An 18,803-nucleotide genomic window follows, 5' to 3' on the forward strand; every position below is an offset into this window, starting at 1 on the left:
TGACCAATGTGCGAGATTTTCAGACCTGAGCCATTGGCTACCTGTACCTGATCCTTGCCGCCGTAGTGTTCATGAACGGTGAGGCGGTGCGTCGGCGTACCAGTTGGTGTCGACTTGATAGGAGTCGGCATGGGCGGCATTGCCGGAGTGCTCAAACTTGTCGACGTCGTCCTCCGACTGGTAGGCATGGTTGAAGTTTGGTTTAATGTTCCTCTAGATTGTATCTTGCACATTGTCTCATCGAAAATCCCCGACATTTTTGAATAAATAAAACATTATTTTACCCTTAAAAAGGAAAGAAGAAGCGAACTGAGCATAGCTTAGATTGTTGGGTTCCTTGTGGTGAAACCAATCCATCATAGCTCAAATTCTAGACTTGGCACTGTTGCTCATTTTTTTATGGATTTATTTCAGTCTTTCAACAATGTTCGTTCAGTGCAAGGAGACATTTTCGTCGATGATGGGACACCTGTGGTGTCGTCAATCTCAACATATTGTGCCTCCTCAGCATCTCAGAAGTTTTCATAGGGGTAGGATATGCCTGGATACGTTTATAGGGGTGAGTGTATGTGTGTATCAGAGTATCTATGATTGTACTGTGTTTAATAAAAAAATAAAAATAAAAGACTAGCCGAGTCAAAAAAGAAAGAGTAAGAAGACTACTCCAATTTACTTTTTGAACATGATTAGTCCTATTTAATTAATTTGTACTACGTACATATTTTTTTTAGGTCATTGGCACGTTGACGTTGGTAAGTACAGTGAGGTGGTGTTGTTCGCAAAAAAAGTACACTGGGTGGCTCGTGGGAATCGTCTCTCTTGCATGCATGGATGCGGGGCCCTCCATTAGCTCGTCCGTCCTAATTTAGTTGTGGTAGTTCAAGGTAGGCCCCACCGGATCTTCCTTCCCCTCCTACGCTCGCTAGCTGCTTCAACTTTGATGCATGCATCATCAGGCTTCCCTCCGCGCGCGCATATGACTTTGTCCCCTTGACGCGTACCCCCCCCCCCCCCCCCCCCCCCCCCAACAGCAAAGCTCGGAGGCCGGCGTGTCGGCGGGGCGCGCTAGCAGGTGGCGGTGGAGGATGGCGGCGCTGCTGCTGCCATGGGCTGGCGCGACGCGGCGGAGCACGCGGGCTGGTGGCAGCACGGCGTTTCTCTTCGTGACGGGATTCAGCCCGGCTAAATTTGCGCTTGCCGGAGGTTGGGTGGCGGTCGGAGCTCGGAAGGAGGTCTGGCGGAGCGGCGGGCCTGGCAGGCGTCGACAGCGAGGGGATGGTGCGGCTGGGAGGCTACAGCATCGTCTGGAGGTAGCAGTGCGAGTCCGCGGCCAGGTTGGTGCCGACGGCGCTGTGAGGCTCGGCCAAGATGGAGTCTTGGCGAGCAGCGCGCTATCGGCCACATCTGTGCGGTGTGAGGAGCGGTGGTGCTCTCCCAGTGGTGCTGCTTGGCTTCACGGAGTTGCGGGTTCGGGCGTCGCAAGGTTATCCCTTGAAGTGGGCGATGGCTGTTGCGGGCTTCTTGGACCTTGCCGGAGGTGTGGGGCGGCTGCGGTTCCTTGTCCAGGCGGGGTCTTGTTGGTTTGGCTGGTGTTCTCCTTGCCGTGCGTCCGGTCGTTGGCCCCTGGAGTTGCAGCTATTTTGGCGAGGAGCTGCAGTGGCGGCGGTGTGAAGCTTCTGGGACGGCTTTGCCCAATTCTAGGCGGTGTGGTGAGGTGCGACTTGCGGATGAAAATCTTGCTTGACTTTCGTCGGGCCGGCGGCGATGGCACCCGTGGATGTCATTCCCTTCCTTGGAGGCGTGGTCGAGGCAAGTTTGTCATGTTCCTCGCTTGGTTGGAGTTGTGGTTGTCTCCGGACGAAAGCCTTGATTCGGTTGGATCGGGACAATGGCGGCGTCCTCGACACCGTTCCTCTAGATCTGTTGGGAGCATTGTGTTTGGAGACATGGTTGGCTCCTCGTCGCTCTCCTCCGGTGTTCGCCGCTATCCTCCTGGATCCTCTGCGGCGCTATGTACGCCCGTCGCCGGTGTGTCCAAGACGGCCTCTTCCTCGGACCGGATCGAGTCCCGCCACCCACTTGCCACTACTTCTTAGGCGTCAAGAGCGGATGGTGCGTCGACAAGTGAAGTTGTGCGGAAGTTGGTTTTCTTCGGAGGTGTCCGGTGTCAGTCGTGACGCGGTGTTGTGTTTCGATTAGGATCGGCTCTTTGCGTTGTAGCTTGCTCCGCGGTGTTGTTCGTTTTTGCCCTTGTTCGGGTGTGGTGTTTGTGCTATGCTCGTTGTTCACAGCGAGTGTTGGTTCTTGTAACTCAAATTCTGCCTTCTGTAAAGCTATAGTATGCCTAGGCATACTCTCAAAAAAAATGCATGCATCATCAGTTCATCATGGTGGGTTATTAAATAAATTTGATTAAAGTAACTAACCACCCCTCTCTTCTTAGTGCAACTGATAGTATTTTGAGTAACTTTATGAAACACCACAAATTCATTCAAATTTAGCTAGTATATATTAATCAAACTAGCATTCCCAGACCCAAACAGAAAATCAAACTCTACCATCACAAGAAAACAACAAAACAAAAGGAAAATACAATCCAATCCTGGAAGAATCATCCATCTTGCACCTTTTGATGACGTGTCAATGTTGCTCGAAGGGCCATAGGCCGATCTTTATTAGATGGAGAAGAATGGGTCAAAACAACAGAGGTTCACAGTTCAGGAGCTCGTGAACTGGGATTACATAACACAGCCCCTAAAGAGCGAGGCAACACCGAAAGCCACTAGCTCCCCAGATCGTACACACACCCTGCCGACCTCCAAATTCCCATGTCCTCTCTGATGAGGTCTAGGACTCGATCAACATTACACGCCGTTTGCTGGAAAATTCTAGCGTTCCTCTCCTTCCAGACCCTCCAGTGAATAAGAATGACGATGGTGTCGAAGTTCCGGCGTGTATGCTTCGGGATAACCCTTCGCGCCTCCAGCCACCAGTCCTCCGTGTTTCCAAAGCCGCCGTTTGGCGTCAGGAAACTGACGCCCGACCATTGCTGGAATGCCGTCCAGAGCTGTTGCGTGAAACCACAGAGGAGAAACAAATGGGTGCAGTCCTCAGGAAGCATTAAGCAGAGCGGACAGAGGTCATTGGACGGCCACCCGTGTCGTTGGAGATTATCTGCCGTCAGGCACTTCCTCTGAATAACCAGCCACATGAAAAACTTGCATCGTGCAGGGGCTTTGGATTTCCAAATAGGCTTGTTGCAGGCAAAACTGACTCCGGCCGCGAAGAACATTCTGTATGCGCTGTTTACCGTGAAATGATGATGCTCCGTCAACTTCCACACTTGATGATCCTCCGTATCCGCGGATAATATAGTAGCCTGAGCAATATCTCAGACCAGAAGGTATTGCGCCAAAGCCTGCATTGTTAAGCCCCCTCTGATGTCCTTAATCCACCTACGATTGTGCAAAGCATCTTTAACAGACAGCTTGGAGTCCTTCACGAAGGAGAACAGGGCGGGGGCCAACGCTGCGATGCTCCGGCCCCCTGGAGTCCAGTTGTCTGTCCAGAATCTTATGGTGGCGCCATTCCCCAACGCAACCTGGCAGGCCGCATCGAACATGGCCGCTGCCTCCTTGTCGTGATGATCCGGAAGCATTTGCCATGGTCGATTCCCTTGGCTCCAGCTTAGCCAAAGCCATCGGCATCTCAGAGCAGTCCCAAAGTTCTTCAGATTTAGAAGGCCGAGCCCGCCTCATTCTTTCGGTCTGCAAACTCTGGCCCAGGGAACCAAGCAGTGCCCTCCATTGATATCCTCCTCTCCTTTCCACAAAAATCCTCTACATCTTTTGTTAATCATCTTGAGCGCCCAAACCGGGAGAGGGAAGACTGACAGAAAATGCAACAGTAGGGCCATTAACACCGAACTCGTCAAGGCGAGTCTTCCAGCCGGGGCCAGCAGCTTAGGTTTCCACCCTTTCATCTTGCTGGAGAGTCTGTCAATCATCGGGAGAATGTCTTGTTTCTTTAACCTGTATATTGATAACGGCAGCCCCAGGTATTTTAGGGGAAAGCAAGAATGCTGACAGCCAAAGAAGGCAGCTATCTCCATGGCTCGGTTCTCTTCGCATCTGATGCAAGTGATGGAACTCTTAGAGAAATTGATCTTCAGACCCGAGACCTCCCCAAAAAGTTGCAGCATGGCCTCGATCACCTGCAGGTCTGCAGATACAGGAGTGAAGAACAAGATAGCATCGTCGGCAAAAATAGATGCCCTCGGGATCCTGTTATTCAGACCGAGGCTGGCCAACAGGTTATTGCGACCGGCCCAATCGATCATGCCCTGCAGCGCGTTGATGGCGAGGATGAATAGGGCTGGCGACAAGGAGTCTCCCTGTCTGACTCCCTTCCCCAGGGCGAACGGTTCGCTGGTTTCTCCGTTGATGAGTACAGAGGAGGACGCCGTGCTAAGAAGACCACAAATCCAGGAGCACCACTTGCTACCAAAGCCTCTGACCTTCAAGATATCCAAGAGAAATTCCCACGAAAGACAGTCAAAAGCCTTGGATATATCGATCTTCATTAAAACCGACTGTTTCTTGTTACGATGCAAAGTTCTGGCCACGTTTCTAACGAATTTGAAGTTCTCATGAATGCTTCTACTTGAGACGAAAGCGCTCTGCACACTGGATATGATCCCGGGCAGCACCGGGGCCAGACGGGTCGCCAGCACCTTGCCGAAGATTTTGGCCACGCCGTGGATTAAATTGATAGGTCTGAAATCAGTAATCTGCATTGAATCTGCTTTCTTAGGCAATAGAGTGAGAATGGATGTGTTCAGCCCACCAAAGGAAAAGAAATGGCCCTGTTGCAGTGCCTCCATAACTGCCATAACGTCGTGTTCAATGATCTCCCAGCAAATCTTATAGAAAAGACCAGAAAAACCATCTGGTCCCGGGGCCCGATCTGTGGGCATGTCATTCACCACCTTCTTGATCTCCTCACTGGAAAAAGGAGCCTGCAATTCACGTGCCGCTGCCGCAGAAATCTTGCCAAGGCCGAGACAATCCAACTTCAAGAACTTGCGTCTAGTAGCTGGGACGCCGAGTAGCTTTTGGTAGAAATCGCGTGCCATATCCAGCTTCTCGTCCATAGAGGACGCCATCCGGTCACCAGCTTGAAGGCATGGGATGAGGTGCTTCCCTCTGCGACCATTAGCTTTGAGGTGGAAGTACTTGGAGTTAGCATCCCCATCTCTCAAATCTCTGATTTTGGCTCTCTGTCTCAATCGAATCCTCTCCAAGGATGCGAGCGCGAGGCACTTGCCTTTCAAAAAGGCTTTCAACTTTCTTTCTTCAACGGACAATTGTCGTGACTCCTGTGCAGTGTCCAGGCAAAGGATCATTTCGTTGGCGATCTGAAACTGAATGTTCATTGCACTCTGATTCCTCTGACCCCAGCTCCGGAGCGCTTTGGCTGTGCGATGGAGCTTTGTGTTGAGCACATGCATTGGATTGGTGCTGGAAACCTCCTCTTCCCAAGCTTTTTTCACCACCTCGAGAAAACCTGGCAGCTTGCACCAAAAAATTTCGAACCTGAATCTGAATGCCCTCGGCCTGTCCAGGGAGCATGAAAGTAGCATAGGGCAGTGGTCTGAAACATTGGAGCTCAAAGGTAGAAGGTCACTCATGGGGTATAAGTCCTCCCACGCATTGTTGAACAACACTCTGTCAAGTTTTGCCAATATGGTTCTCTCCTGTCCGTTGCACCAAGTGAACTTTCTTCCCACTAGCGGCATCTCATGCAGCCCCAGCTTGTTAATGGTATGCCTGAACTTGTTCGTCAATCTTCTGTTGATCCTTCTTGTACTCTCTTCCTCGTGTCTGACAAGGTTGAAGTCCCCATTAATAATCCAAGGACGCTGCTCCTGCTCCCCCATATGCTCGATCTCTTCCAGAAACCTTCTTTTGTCCCCCTCTTCTTGTGGTCCATAAACAGATGTGAGTCGCCACGATTTATTATCTGCCAGTGAGGTAATGGTGGCCGAGATGGAGAATTCAAGCCTCTGAACATCCGAAATCCTCAAGCAGTCAGATCTCCAAGCCAGCAGAATACCTCCTCTGGTACCTTGCGCGGGTAAAGCCTCAAACCCATCGAAGACTGGCCCAAGAGCTTGATTAACAACCAGAGCATCCAAAACCTCCAGTTTAGATTCTTGAAAATAGACTAACGACGCATCACAAGACTGCATGAACAAACGGACGGAGTTCCGCCTGTCGGGTTATTCAGCCCCCTTACATTCCACACCACTAATCTAAACGACATGACCATATGATGACCGCACACCACAGCCACTCCAAGGGCGCTAAGCGCCGCATGGCTCTACATTTTCTGGCAGCTTGAAAGCAGCGAGCCCCTCCTGGGCTGGCTCGTCGAAGGCAACTCCATCAGGGTCGAAGAGGGCCGCCACCGCTCGGATGTGCTGAGATGACAACGGCGCGTCGAAGAGCTTGAGGTATGCATCGAGCGCTTCCGGAGACAGGTGCTCTTCAGCCGTGATAATCCCCAAGCTACGCAGCAGGACTGATTGAGCCCTTTCCACCGGTCCCTGTCGTATGCCACCATTTACTTTGGAGAGCCGCACGCTCCTGCGCGGCGTGAAGTTGGGTGGCAACGGCTTCTTGCGCCTAGCGGGAGCAGAGGCAGCCGGCCGGGTACCCAGGATTGATGGCCGTGGAGATGTCCCCAGAGCCTCAAGGAGTGTATTGGAAGCAGTCAGAGGGCCGACTGATCCCGTATTGGCCGCCAACGGATCCGGCCGAGGCAGAAGTTGATCCGGCTGTAAAGGGACAACAAAGGGCGTGGTCACCACACTCCCTTGGTCGTCAGCAAGCGTCGCTCAAGACTCTGGCAACTTGAGCGGAGGGAGAAGCATGCCCGAGCCAGGCGAATCGTCGCGCAGCGTGGCCCGCGACGCGCTGAGAGAGGTCCTCCCTTCCGAGGCCGATTGGGCGACATCTCCTGCCTCCGGACTGAAGGAGATCCTCCGCGGAGACGGGCCGCAACGCCCCATGCCGTGGCCGTGGTCCGGAGTGCGCCCCCGAGCCTTCGAGCCCTTCGCCATGGAGCCAGCCGAAGAACTGATGACAGGGGTGTCCGCGAACGCCGCCGAGCCGACCGTTGTTGATGCCGGCGATCTGGCCGCGGAGCGGGCCACGCCAGCGGGCGTGGCGGAGGCCGCCCCAGAGCCGGCCAGAGAACTAAGTTCCCCGAGGATGGCCCGCGCTTGGGGCCTGAACTCCAGACCTCCTGCCGGTGCGAGGAGACCGTTGACCTGCCGGCCACCCCAGTCACCAGCAATGCCCAGACCGCCCGGCCCTCCAAATGGGTGGCCTCCCGAGCGGATAGCATTGCCACACCCTTCTCCGTCAATCCGCCCCCTAAAACATCTTCGGGAGTAGTCGTGCCTCCTAGTCACGTCTTCGTCTTCCTCTGGCTCGAAGTTGGGGCGGAGCTCCAGGTACGGCACCGTGCGGTCTACCACGTCCAGAGCATGGATCATGAGAGGGTGAATCAAGGTCCGGCGCTCCGTGGGCGGTGCCGGCGTCGGTGGATCCACAGGCCAGTCCTCATCCACCTCGTTGGGCAGGCCCACCGGCTCCGGGATCTCCAAGTCGTACACCTTGGGGATGCCTGAGGGATTGCGCATCCAGGCCGTGACGTCGACCTGCCAGCGGTCCTCTTGCGGAAGCACCTCTACCAGCTGGCCTTGGAGCCTGTTGATGAGCTGATTGAGCGAGTCCCACTCCCAGGCGCTCGCCCGCAGGCCCTCGATACCCAGCTTGCAGAAGAACTTGATCTTGCCACCCACCGCTTGGGCACTCCTGTGCCAGCGCTGAAAAGCGATGGGCGCCCCCGCACAGCGGATCTTGCCGGATTGATAGAAAACGCGGTCGCAGTCCTCCGTGGATGCGAAGGAGATGAAGAAATCGGCCGGAAAGGTGACCTCCACCCTGATGCGCCGCCTCTCCACCCCGCAGCCATGCTCCAGGGCCTGCACCAGAGCCTCCGGAGAGACCGCAGGCCGCCGGCCTTGCACCGAGGCGAGCAGCGCGCGATTGCGGAAATCAGCCTCCAAAGCGTCCATACCCGCGGTGCGGGAGATGATACCGTCCCCCCTCGCCGGCCGCAAATCTGGGTCCCCATGAGTGAGCACCTCACCCGGGAATTGCTCGCGGGCCAAAGGGGGGTAGTGCGCCATGTCAGGAGGGGGCGGGGGAGGGGAAGGAGGCCGCGGAGCAGAGCCTGCGCGCGGCGGCGGCCTTGCTAGCGGGCGCGGGATAGGTGGAGCACGATGAGATCTGGAAGGGGGTGGAACCGCTCGGTCGCTGGAAGTGGAGGAGGAGCAGTTGCGAGCGATGTGGCCCGAGATCCAGCAGCGATGGCAGCGGATTTCACCAGTGCACTCCACCTTAAAGTGGCCAGAATCTAGGCATTTAAAGCAGAGCCCCACCAGCCACCGGGGAATCCTAAGCTTGGCTTCGTCTTGGAGCTTAACGGCGGGCGCATCTTCCTGACGGCGCCGTGGACGACGATTCCGCACCTCCACCCAACCCTCGCCATCTGGCTCCAAAGCAACAGGACGAGGAACGCTATCTGGCCGTTGGGATTCGGAGTGAAAACCCAGCGGGTGAGGCTGTGGCTGGGAGGGACGGCGGCCGTGGTGCCGACCGTTGGAGACGGCGGCAGCGTAGGAGCGGGCGGGGTGGGGAGGAGCGGACCGTTGGGAAGACATGGAGTGCCATGCATTGTGTCAATGTTGCTGCCGCTGCAGTTTTGCGCCATGATCGAAACAAAAGAGTAGTACTATCTTCCATCGACCCCGAATGATGCATGACCCAGAGAAGAAGATGACGCTACATCGATCATACCTAGACGTCGAGCAAGCTGGGTCGATGTAATAATTAGATTGACGTTGTTGTTGTCGACGAAGCCCCTACCCGACAAAGACAAAACTAACACCCTTTGTTTCCATAGAGAAAAATCCACCCGTTTGCGTTGCAAGATCTGGCGGCACACGCATCGCCGAAGCCGAAGAAAATGTCAAAGGAGACCTTATTGAACACCTACTTGTTCAACTGACCTCCTCGACGGATCTAACAGTACATGTACCACCGGAACCGAAGAGGAAGCCGAAGCCAAAGGAACCATTATGTAACACCACGCCCACCATCGCTAGAAGGCCCGAGATGATGGATAAAAGGAGACGTACCTAATGCCCCAAGACAGAGAAAGCAACAACTTCCACCGGTAGGTCGGGGCCTCCTTGCACACCTCCAGTTGCGGAGCTGTCGGAGGAGAAGGAGGCCGGCTCACCCCAGTGCTCGCAGTCGTCGTTAGGTGGTCCACGGACATGGTTGCAATTTTTATTATCTTCTTTGTTCTTTGTATAGCCATGATTGAAAATAAATAGATTGAAAGTTTCTCGAAAAAAGAAGAAGTTCAATGCATGTTTGGATCGATATACACTATGTAGTACATGGGCACGTCCAATGTAATTTGTATACACGGCCGCCGCGTAACACGGGCACGTTGTCACGTTTGAAAGAAGTAACCACAACAAGAGAGGAGAGAGAGGGGGAAGGCGGCGTGGGCAGCTGGTCGGGCCCACCCGATGACCAGATACAATCCATGCTCGGCTGGGACTGACGTCATATAACTAACTGAAGTAGTACGAACGAATCCCCGATGTGGGCCCCACCTTTCCTTGTTTACCTCTCCTCGGCGCTGGGTTAAATCGCCGGACCCGATCGATTGTTCCTCTACTACTCCTCGTACACGTACGCCCCATCAGCCCACCCAGTACGTATTGTACAACGTATACATACACGGACCTGACAGTAAAAAATAATAATAAATCTAAGTGCAGTCCAACGTGATCCGGAAATGTCACCAGGTACGTATCCGCGTTAGGAAGGAACGAGATGCTAGATTTTGTGCCTGCCGGTGATGGTTGCCACTTTTCGGAATGACGACGTCCAAGGCACCGGTCGACGTTGAGGGTTTCGCGCAAGATGACATCGTGCCGGACATACTACTCTGCACTGGTCGACACCCGACCGCTGGATCGATGAATGCACGAGCCGTCGAATTGCTTTCGCCGCAGCCGCTCCATCGTCCCTCTTCATCTCCCCTCGCTCTTTCTCTCGGCAGTCACCGCATGAGAGACATATTGCACCGAAAGTTCGGGTCTTCTGGCAGCGGGTGATTTGTGGGATCTTACCAGATGAATGCACCTTGAAGCAATTGCATATCATGTAATTTTGCCGATGAAATGTCTCTATGTCTTTATACACGTCCACATACATGCCAGATGTTTTTGGGATGAGGCGTCGTCCTGGTTTGATTTTTCGTCTAACAAGGCTTCATCCTGACATCTGGGCCAAAGACATACTTTGTGACTAGTGATTCTCAAACTGTTATGTGGGCTACCTGGCACTCCTGTACGTAGCCAATGGACACATGGCCATGAAGGTTCTGATTCGACGAACTCAATGTGACTAACTACAGAAAGCCTTACTTTCAAGTGACTCGAGAAAGAGCAATCAACTCGAGAAGGAGGTATGGATACCGAGACCTCAATAAGTGAAGAATGGAGCTGGACATCCCTTTGAAGTCGAAATAAAGATGTGCCGGAATTTTGAGTTTTCTGTTGGCAAGTGATCCAGGGGATGTTGCCAAGGCTTCATCCAGACGCTTGGGCGTAAGAAGAACTTTGTGACTGGATTTTCTTGTATCAGGATCATGGAAAAATGATTACCATGGTATCCGACGGAACATGCACATGATAATGAAGCTTTTGATCCGGTGAACTCTGGAATCCCGATAAAGCGTGCACTACTCTACTTGGCCACGATTTGCTCCCGCCTTATTCTGAGTGGGTCAAAATAAGCACCGACCATACCATCAACTCTGATGACAACAAAGTGGCGACGGTGCTATCATCTCTAATGACAACAAAGGGGCGAGGGCTTGTCAAGCGATCCCATGGCTTCAAGCGGGCTCTTGGTCAGCGCACTCGGCTTGAACAACACCGTCGCAGCTTCCACGGAACCCGACTGAGCGCTGGCCTCGGATGTGGAGCCGACTGCGCGAAGCAATAAAAAATCGGGCAGTCGATGTTACCGGTGGATCTTGAGAACCTGAAGTGTGTATCGAACTGACGAAGCTCTGCATATCAATTGCTACAATCTTGTTGACAGGTTGAGGTCTATGGGAGGGGATTTGAACTTGAGGAATAAAATAAGAAAGACGAGAGATGGAGGAGACGTGAATCTCATTTCATCGCTGAAAAGAGCCGCGGTCAGCCCAGGTCTATGGGAGAGGATTTGAACCTGAGGATAATTTTTTTAGGGAAAAAACCTGAGGATAATTAGTACAGTAAGAAGCACAGTCCAATTTAATTTTAATTATTACCGCTTCCATGCATGCATCCGGCTCGCCCTTCTTAATTTCTTCTTACTACTCCACTTCGGTTAAACTAGTACTATTTACTTCAGTCAGTTATAAAAGCGAGGTATCTAACATATAAAGCCTCCTAGAATACCCGCCGTTCTGGAGGCCTTCGCGCGCGCATGATCGCTGGCCACTCGATCAGCTCGCTGGCTCGTTTTTCACCATTGATTTTTACTATTCACTGCTAGATTTTGTTACACCTCGCGTTGCTTCACTGGGTGGCTGCCAGTGGACCCATATAATCATTGGTCCACACTGCAGCGAAGGGCTCGTCGACTGGGTTCGTGACCATTGATGCTCCCGGTGAAAAAGCCCTAGATCGAGCGGTCAAAACAGATCACGCCCTCATTGATTCCTTCCACTCCCTCGACACCACCTCCTCTCCACCCGGCGGCGCCCCCTCCTTTCTCCCCACCCGCCTTCCTCCCCATCTGGCGGCGCCTCCTCCCTCCTTCCCATGGCCTCCCGCACCACGCGCCACCGGCTAGCTGCACCACCACCGCATGCAGCGCCTCCTCCCTCCTTCCCACAGCCTCCCGCATGGTCTGAAAGCTTGGTTTGCTCTCTCCCTTTGAGCCATGGGCGCAACGGGTCATCTAGCATGAACAAAGGGCAAGCATATGCTTTCGCCTTCAGATGCACTTCCAAGGGACTGTACCTGATCGTCTACTCAATATAAGCAAGTTGCAAGAGCCCCTTGTTATATAATTTAGCATTACTATAGATGCCAACCAAGACTTCTGCGTTTATCATCCTTTTGGATCTTACGTAATCCCCTAAGGCCATCCTGTGCATTTAATTGTCGGTTCTTTGCTGCTTAGACTACTATGTGGTATGCTTTTGAAACAGCCATGATGAAAGAAATATATGCTTTCGCCAGTACTTATAATGCACAAATATAAAATTATATATTGCTATTATGTTCTTCTATTCTAAAATTATTTCCCTAATCTGCCTATTTTGATCATGAAATTAAGTCAATTTCTTCTACTATCTTCATGTGTTTGCGGATAGGATTCTGAAAGCTTATAAACTTATTTTCAAAGCTTGCCTAATAATTTTATCATATAAGTTGAAATTCAGTAAAACATTCCCACTTGACAGTGATCTATTGTTATTCCCTTAAATGTTGATCCAAGTGTCATAAATGGCACAAGATGTAGTTCTGATTAGATTTTGAGTGTGAAATTTATACTGTCTTGCGGTGATGCATGATGTTATTTATTTCATTAGAGAGAGATAAGTGTTAACCTATTAAGTTAATTAGGGTGACCGATTTAATGCTTATGTTAATTATTTGCAGTTTATTTATGGGAGAAAATAGTGGTAGTTTATTTATTGTCATTGGTTAAGACTGCTGCTATTAGATCTATATGGTTGCGGTAAATATTCAATTATTTGCTAAATTGAGGGCTCAATGTTCCGCTGTTAGGTTAATTAGGCTAGCAGCTTTTAGCACTTCTCATCTATTGGTTCAGCTATTATTTTGTGAGAAAGAAAATTTACCCTCGCTTTGTCCCTACAGGATAATGACTACCTGATAGTGATTCCTTATGCTCACATCTTTGGCCTCATGCTGCAAGCTCTAAAGCTGCCCCCTGCAACTTACCAGCACAAAATATACCCAGGCGGAAAGAATCGTGTGACAGTGACTTTCATTTCTACTTTGGAATTGCTAGATGGTTCACTTGTCCCGAGTTCTATACCAGGTGCAATCTTAGATAGCTATGAAGATGCAGAAGACAGTGCTGCTATGGAGGCTATTAGATTCATGGAGAATGCATATGGCAAAGAAATGAGAGGCTACCACTACACCCATGTCAAGAGGCTAGAAAATCAAGTGACGCACCTGGTCAAATGGTTGACTTCATCGAATGAGACAATCAAGAAGCTGCGCAAAACATGCTACTACGCTGTCAGGTACATGAACTCATATTCTTCCCAGATAGAAAACACAACAGCTGCTCGCCACCTGAAAGGTCAGGACAACACCAAAGGAGTTATGAAAACATCTCTTGCAAGCATCGAAGGACTGACGCAAAGGCTACGCTACATTGCTATGAAGTTTGAGAAGCGCCTTGAAGCAACCAGCAACAGTTTCTGGTAAACTTTGCTGAATGTATCCTGGATAGCGTGCTTCATCGGTTACCGCAACAACCACCTTTTGTTTCATATCTATCAGACCGGCATCTTTCCCATTTTGGACTACTCCCAGCAAGATATGTATAGACTTTAGTCCTCCCTTGCTGCCTCTATGGTGAAAAGTAGTCTATGATGTAGTTTACGATCTTTAGATTTTATTGTTGTCTGTATAGTCAAGAGCGGTTTACCATCGCTTATTGTATATATGTGAAGGTCTCCTCTTCTACTGTTGTTTCACAACACTATGACCGAAGAAAACAACCTTTCCTTTTATCCATGCTTTCACACTAATGTTTGCATCAAACATTCCCTGCGATCATATCTGCAGCACTTACAAGCTCATATTAAGATTTCCCAATCGATCCTGCACACATTCAACCAATGTATATAAGCTATTCTCTTTGAACAATAATAGGTTAGAGCATACTCTCACACCGATTAGCTTACATTCGGCCTTTGCGCCATTGGCGCAACGGGTCATCTAGTAGGAAGAAATCCCGTGGAGGATGGGAACCCACCGAATGCTAACGCACCCCTCTCGATCCATCCATGCATGTCGTATGCTCCTTCTGTTCCTAAATATAAGTCTTTTTAGATTCTTTAAAACATATTAGATTCGTTTTCAGATTAAGTTTCCCATCTTTTCAACCAAAAGTTTAAATCAAATCTTGTTCTCAAATTCGTGCTGCTTGTGACGAGGGCTTTTAAGCAAGATCCATTTTTGAACAGGTTTTGACAAAAAAAAATTACAACTTCTGCAAGTTTCAACAGGCAAAACTTAATAGGAACGAATGAGAAATTCGCTAAGTTTAGAAACTGAATTTGTATGTTTTGGTACTAAATCTTAGAAAACGCACAAGGAATCAATGACTTCACGGATCATGAGGCAATCACGCGGTCAGGCTGGGCTACGCACCTGTGTGCCTCTGAGAGTTTCCGGGATCAAATTGCAAAGGAGAGATGCTGCCTGCCGCTGCACGAACAAGCCACCACAGATGACACGATCGAGATGCGGAGACTCGGCGATACCTTATTCGCCTGTCCGGCGCCACTGCCACCACCAATGTCACACCGCCGGAGAAGACTTTATTAAGCACCGCCGCCCCACCGCCGAAAGGGCCAAAGCGACACACATCGAAAAACCTACATAAAAAAGTAGCTCCAACTCAGGGAAAGCTACAACTCCTTCCACGTGGATGAAAACAATGGATATCGGGTTCCATATTAAGCAATATAACCAAGCCTCTATATCCGGCAGCTTTTTCGCTCTATTATTCATCCACTTGGATGAAAAATGATGTTTGGGTAAATTTGAATGTGGCACGTGTATTTGTTTGGTACCCAGCTGTGTACAAAGGCGTTGTGTGTTCAGAAGTTTGTTTCAAATTTTTTGAACTGCTGTGATGCTTCTTTTGGACGGTTGCATGCATGAGCGGCCTCCGCTCGGATGATGCGTGATGGTTGTTCTTTCTGTTGATGACGCGTGATGGTTGTTCGGATGTTTTCAGAAGCACCGGGTGACTCCGACGCCACCGCTCCACCGTCGTACACGACTATAAAGTTCTCCTTCCCTCCTGCCTCGCCTGCCCAGCTCTGCCCACCCCACCATCGAGCTCGGTTTTCTTGTCCGTCATGGCCCCGTCTCGCTCTCCTGGAGCGGCGGCGGCGGCGCCGTACGTCCGGTCGTCCCGTCCCAGCGTCCTTTTCTGTCGCGGCTCTTCCCATGCCGGCCTCGGACATGGCGAGCAGGTCCTTTGCACCGGCGGCGGCTGAGCCCAGGAGGACATCTCAAGAGAGACGCAGTCTTGGAGCGGAGCAGCGTGTCGCAGGCTCATGGCGCCGTGGCTCGGAACGCGGCGACGATGGCGTGCTTGTGCTCGGTGCCGTTGAAGGTGAGGTAGCACGCGAGCGGCTCCTTGAGGCCCCTCGCCGACGCCCGGACGTCGTTGTCCGCCGCGATCATCTCTGCCATGCTCGCCGGGAAGTGCGGGTCCCTCGACTCCTTTACCACGACGAGGCTCTCCTGCAGCCAGCGTCGGCGCCTCGCGCGTCGCCTCTGCGGCACGGTGGTCGCCGCCGGAGTCTGTGGCTGACGTCCTCCTCTTCAGCCCGCCCCACGGCTTCACATGTAGGCTGTAGCCGCCGCCGCTCCCTGGCCGTCGGCTGCCGCTTCCCGAGGCCTCCTCCTCCCGGCTGAACTTCTCTGCAATATCCTGCGCAAGTACATTTCAGTCACTAAAGTTCAGTTCTCCTGCTTTCCAAAGGTTAGAAATGTTCCTCAACAGCCTAGCCATTCTGGTTGTTCATCTACAGGTAGATTACTTCTCTTTGCTTTGGTATTTCTGTCTTAGATTACTATGTATATTGTTGCATGGTCTTGCATAACACATATGTCTGTTCTTTTTTTTTGCGGGGACATATGTCTGCTCTTTAAGGATCAATCCTTGCTTTCTTAGCTACGCAATTACGCAATCATTTGGAGAGATCATAATTGGATATCTCAATAGCTTGAATTTCCAGTTTGACATCCTTCGGTACGTCCTCCGTACACGACGATCTGTTGATCATGTAGATGATCTCTCTTTTGCCTTCCTTCTTCTATAGAAGAAAGCAATGTTCAGTAGTAATTTTTCGGCAGTACTTCGCTGGCTACTACTTGGTCTGTATTGTAGTGCTTGATATACTTCTCCTATAGAAGAAAGCAATGTTTAGTAGTAATTTTTCGGTAGTATTTCGCTGGCTAATGCTTAGTCTATACTGTAGTGCTTGCTACGCCTTGTTTTACAGTATTTTCTTAGCTTGCTACTACAGTTTTGTAGTAATTTTTTAGCTTGCTACTACCTCTTCTTCTATTACCTGTTCACTTGGTACTACATGTTCTGTTTCTGTACTTTTTTCTTGTAGTGAAGGCAGAGAATATGCATCCTTTTAAGTCTCCAACTGTGCTATCTTCTCTAAGATTAATCTCCCTGTCCTGTTTGGCATAAAATTCTTTGTATTTCTCTTGGGATCTTGATGGACCTAATAATCTTCTCTGAATTTAATCATGCTGCAGGACCGACGGAAGATGATCAGAGCGCGGCTCTGGACACTGCAGGAATTCATATGGACGGCCACCAATTTTAATCGGAGATAACCGTGAAATGCATACAAAAGAAACTAAAAACATAGTATACAGAGATCATTGATTCTCATAGTCACTTACCCACAAAGAAAGCTACATGATATAGTTTCTTTAGTAGTAAGTATATATTTTTAGTAATGGGTACTCCCTGTGTAAAGTAATATGAGAGCGTTTAAATCACTATGATCTAAACGCTCTCATATTACTTTACAGAGGGAGTACATTATAGTATCCTCTTTCTGTACAGGCCCAGTAAATTTTATAGGTTCAATTATTAATTGTTGCACATAGTTGGATTTGTTTCTAAGTTCTAATTTGTTCTATAACAGTAAGAATGACAGTAAGAATGTAGTTCTCCAGAGTTCAGTGCTACGATTAAGTAATTCATGTAGTGAGTAAATGGATGACACTCAGATTGTCAGAATGTGCTTAGTGTAGTACATAAATAATCCTACAGATGAGTTACTTGTATAGCACTTTCTAGGTCTGTACAGCACGTTGAATTTTGCAAAGAGAGATAATTCTGAAGTTATTTCGTATTTGCTGTGTACATGCAGTTTTTGTTTTTTGTTTCATGTGGTCCATCAAGAATCAACGAAATAATGTTCAGAGTTGTTAGAACAAGACTCACCACAGGATTGAGACTATCATGAACAGAGAGAGCTCAGTCACTATTTATATGACAAAAGGAGCATGTCTATTTGTGCGTGCGAGTAAAGAGGTCCGTATTTGCATAGCACAGTAATACCTTTAAAGCTACAAGAACAGTAGTTCAACATAGGTCAGGGACTTTCCCTGCTGCTCTAATCCGCTTGACCTGTTCAAGGGATGTTTTGTTGTTCCCGTATGGTCTTATATTTAGGACTGTCCCTATGATATGTACCGATGGTAGGTTTTGAAGACTGAAACTGTATCGGGTGACCTCTCATGCTTCTGTATATAAATGTGCATTCGAATTGTGGTTGTTTATCTCAGCACACCGCTTGCTCTCTTTCTTTATTCTTTTTTTTGGCAAAGTACAGTTCGCCCTTTTTAGTCATTTGCGATGATTTGGTGTGATAGAAAGCATGATACCATTGCTACCCCATCGGATATGGATGTCCCACGAGTGCAACGAGAGGCTTAAATGTGCACATACACCTTCCGAGAAAACCCGGCTCCGATGGAAAGAAAATGCCAGGCAAGATGGCATGCCAATAAGGCCTCGCCCTCCACAAAGAAAGTAGAAGATCTGTCTAAAGTTTTTAGACCCTCTTTGCACTCCCACTTTGTTCTCGAACTGGAAGCATATGCCAATCAGGAGGCTGCACTAGAATGACATAAGCTATGAATGACAGTAACACAAATCTTAGTACGAGAGTAGCAATGTGTACTTCCTACTTTGTAAAATATATCGATCATGTGATGAATAAATCTATGCTTGCAATTCACCTTTATACATTGCTTGCCTTATTGTAACCCCCAAGTTACACATATATTTTTTCTCTAAAATCTAAATTGGTCAAATAGAAGAAATTAGCAAACTAGCATTACTAACATATTTCGTCATGATGCATCAATGGGGCGCGGCATGCCGCCGCGCGGGCATTGCTAGTATACACGAAACGAATCCCCCACCGAGAATCGCGGAGTTCCTGTAAGAATAAAATGACGATTGTTTTTTTTAAATACATGCGAAACACCTTATTTTAGTTATATTAACATTATTTTGGAAAGCATGTGAATAATTTTTAATAATGCATAAATATTTTTTATTAGATCACCTTATGGTTCTGAGGACATTGGCACGTTTCCAACTAAAAAAAAGACATTGGCACGTTGAGTTGGTACACTGGGGTAGTGTCATTTGGACGTTGATGTGCGCGATGCGCTCGTGTTGCATGCATGGATGCGGGCCCCAGCTTCAACTCGTCCGGTGAGTACTTTAATGCATGCATTAAATGCATCTTGGTGGGTAAATTAGATTAACCAGCCCCTCTTTTCTTCTTAATAACACAAGTATTTTCAGTAAGTTTACGAAATA

At 49.6% G+C, this 18,803-nt stretch overlaps 1 protein-coding gene across 1 annotated transcript; it reads left to right on the forward strand.

Moving 5' to 3' along the window:
• The first annotated feature begins 9,945 nt into the window (after positions 1-9,945).
• LOC125540548 (uncharacterized) lies at positions 9,946-13,929 on the forward strand. The gene is made up of 3 exons (XM_048704165.2): positions 9,946-9,955; positions 12,818-12,896; positions 13,012-13,929. The coding sequence occupies exons 1-3, from the start codon at positions 9,946-9,948 to the stop codon at positions 13,619-13,621; spliced, it is 699 nt and encodes a 232-aa protein (XP_048560122.2). The 3' UTR covers positions 13,622-13,929.
• Positions 13,930-18,803: the final 4,874 nt, after the last annotated feature.

This window comes from Triticum urartu, chromosome 2A, assembly GCF_056163025.1.
Source record: "Triticum urartu cultivar PI428250 chromosome 2A, HENAU_Tu73, whole genome shotgun sequence".
NCBI lineage: Eukaryota > Viridiplantae > Streptophyta > Magnoliopsida > Poales > Poaceae > Triticum > Triticum urartu.

Excerpts from the sequence above, each read along its gene's own strand:
- LOC125540548 (XM_048704165.2), top strand. Across the intron at positions 12,897-13,011 it reads ATTAGATCTATATGGTTGCG|AAAATTTACCCTCGCTTTGT; the intron begins GTAAATATTCAA and ends TTTGTGAGAAAG.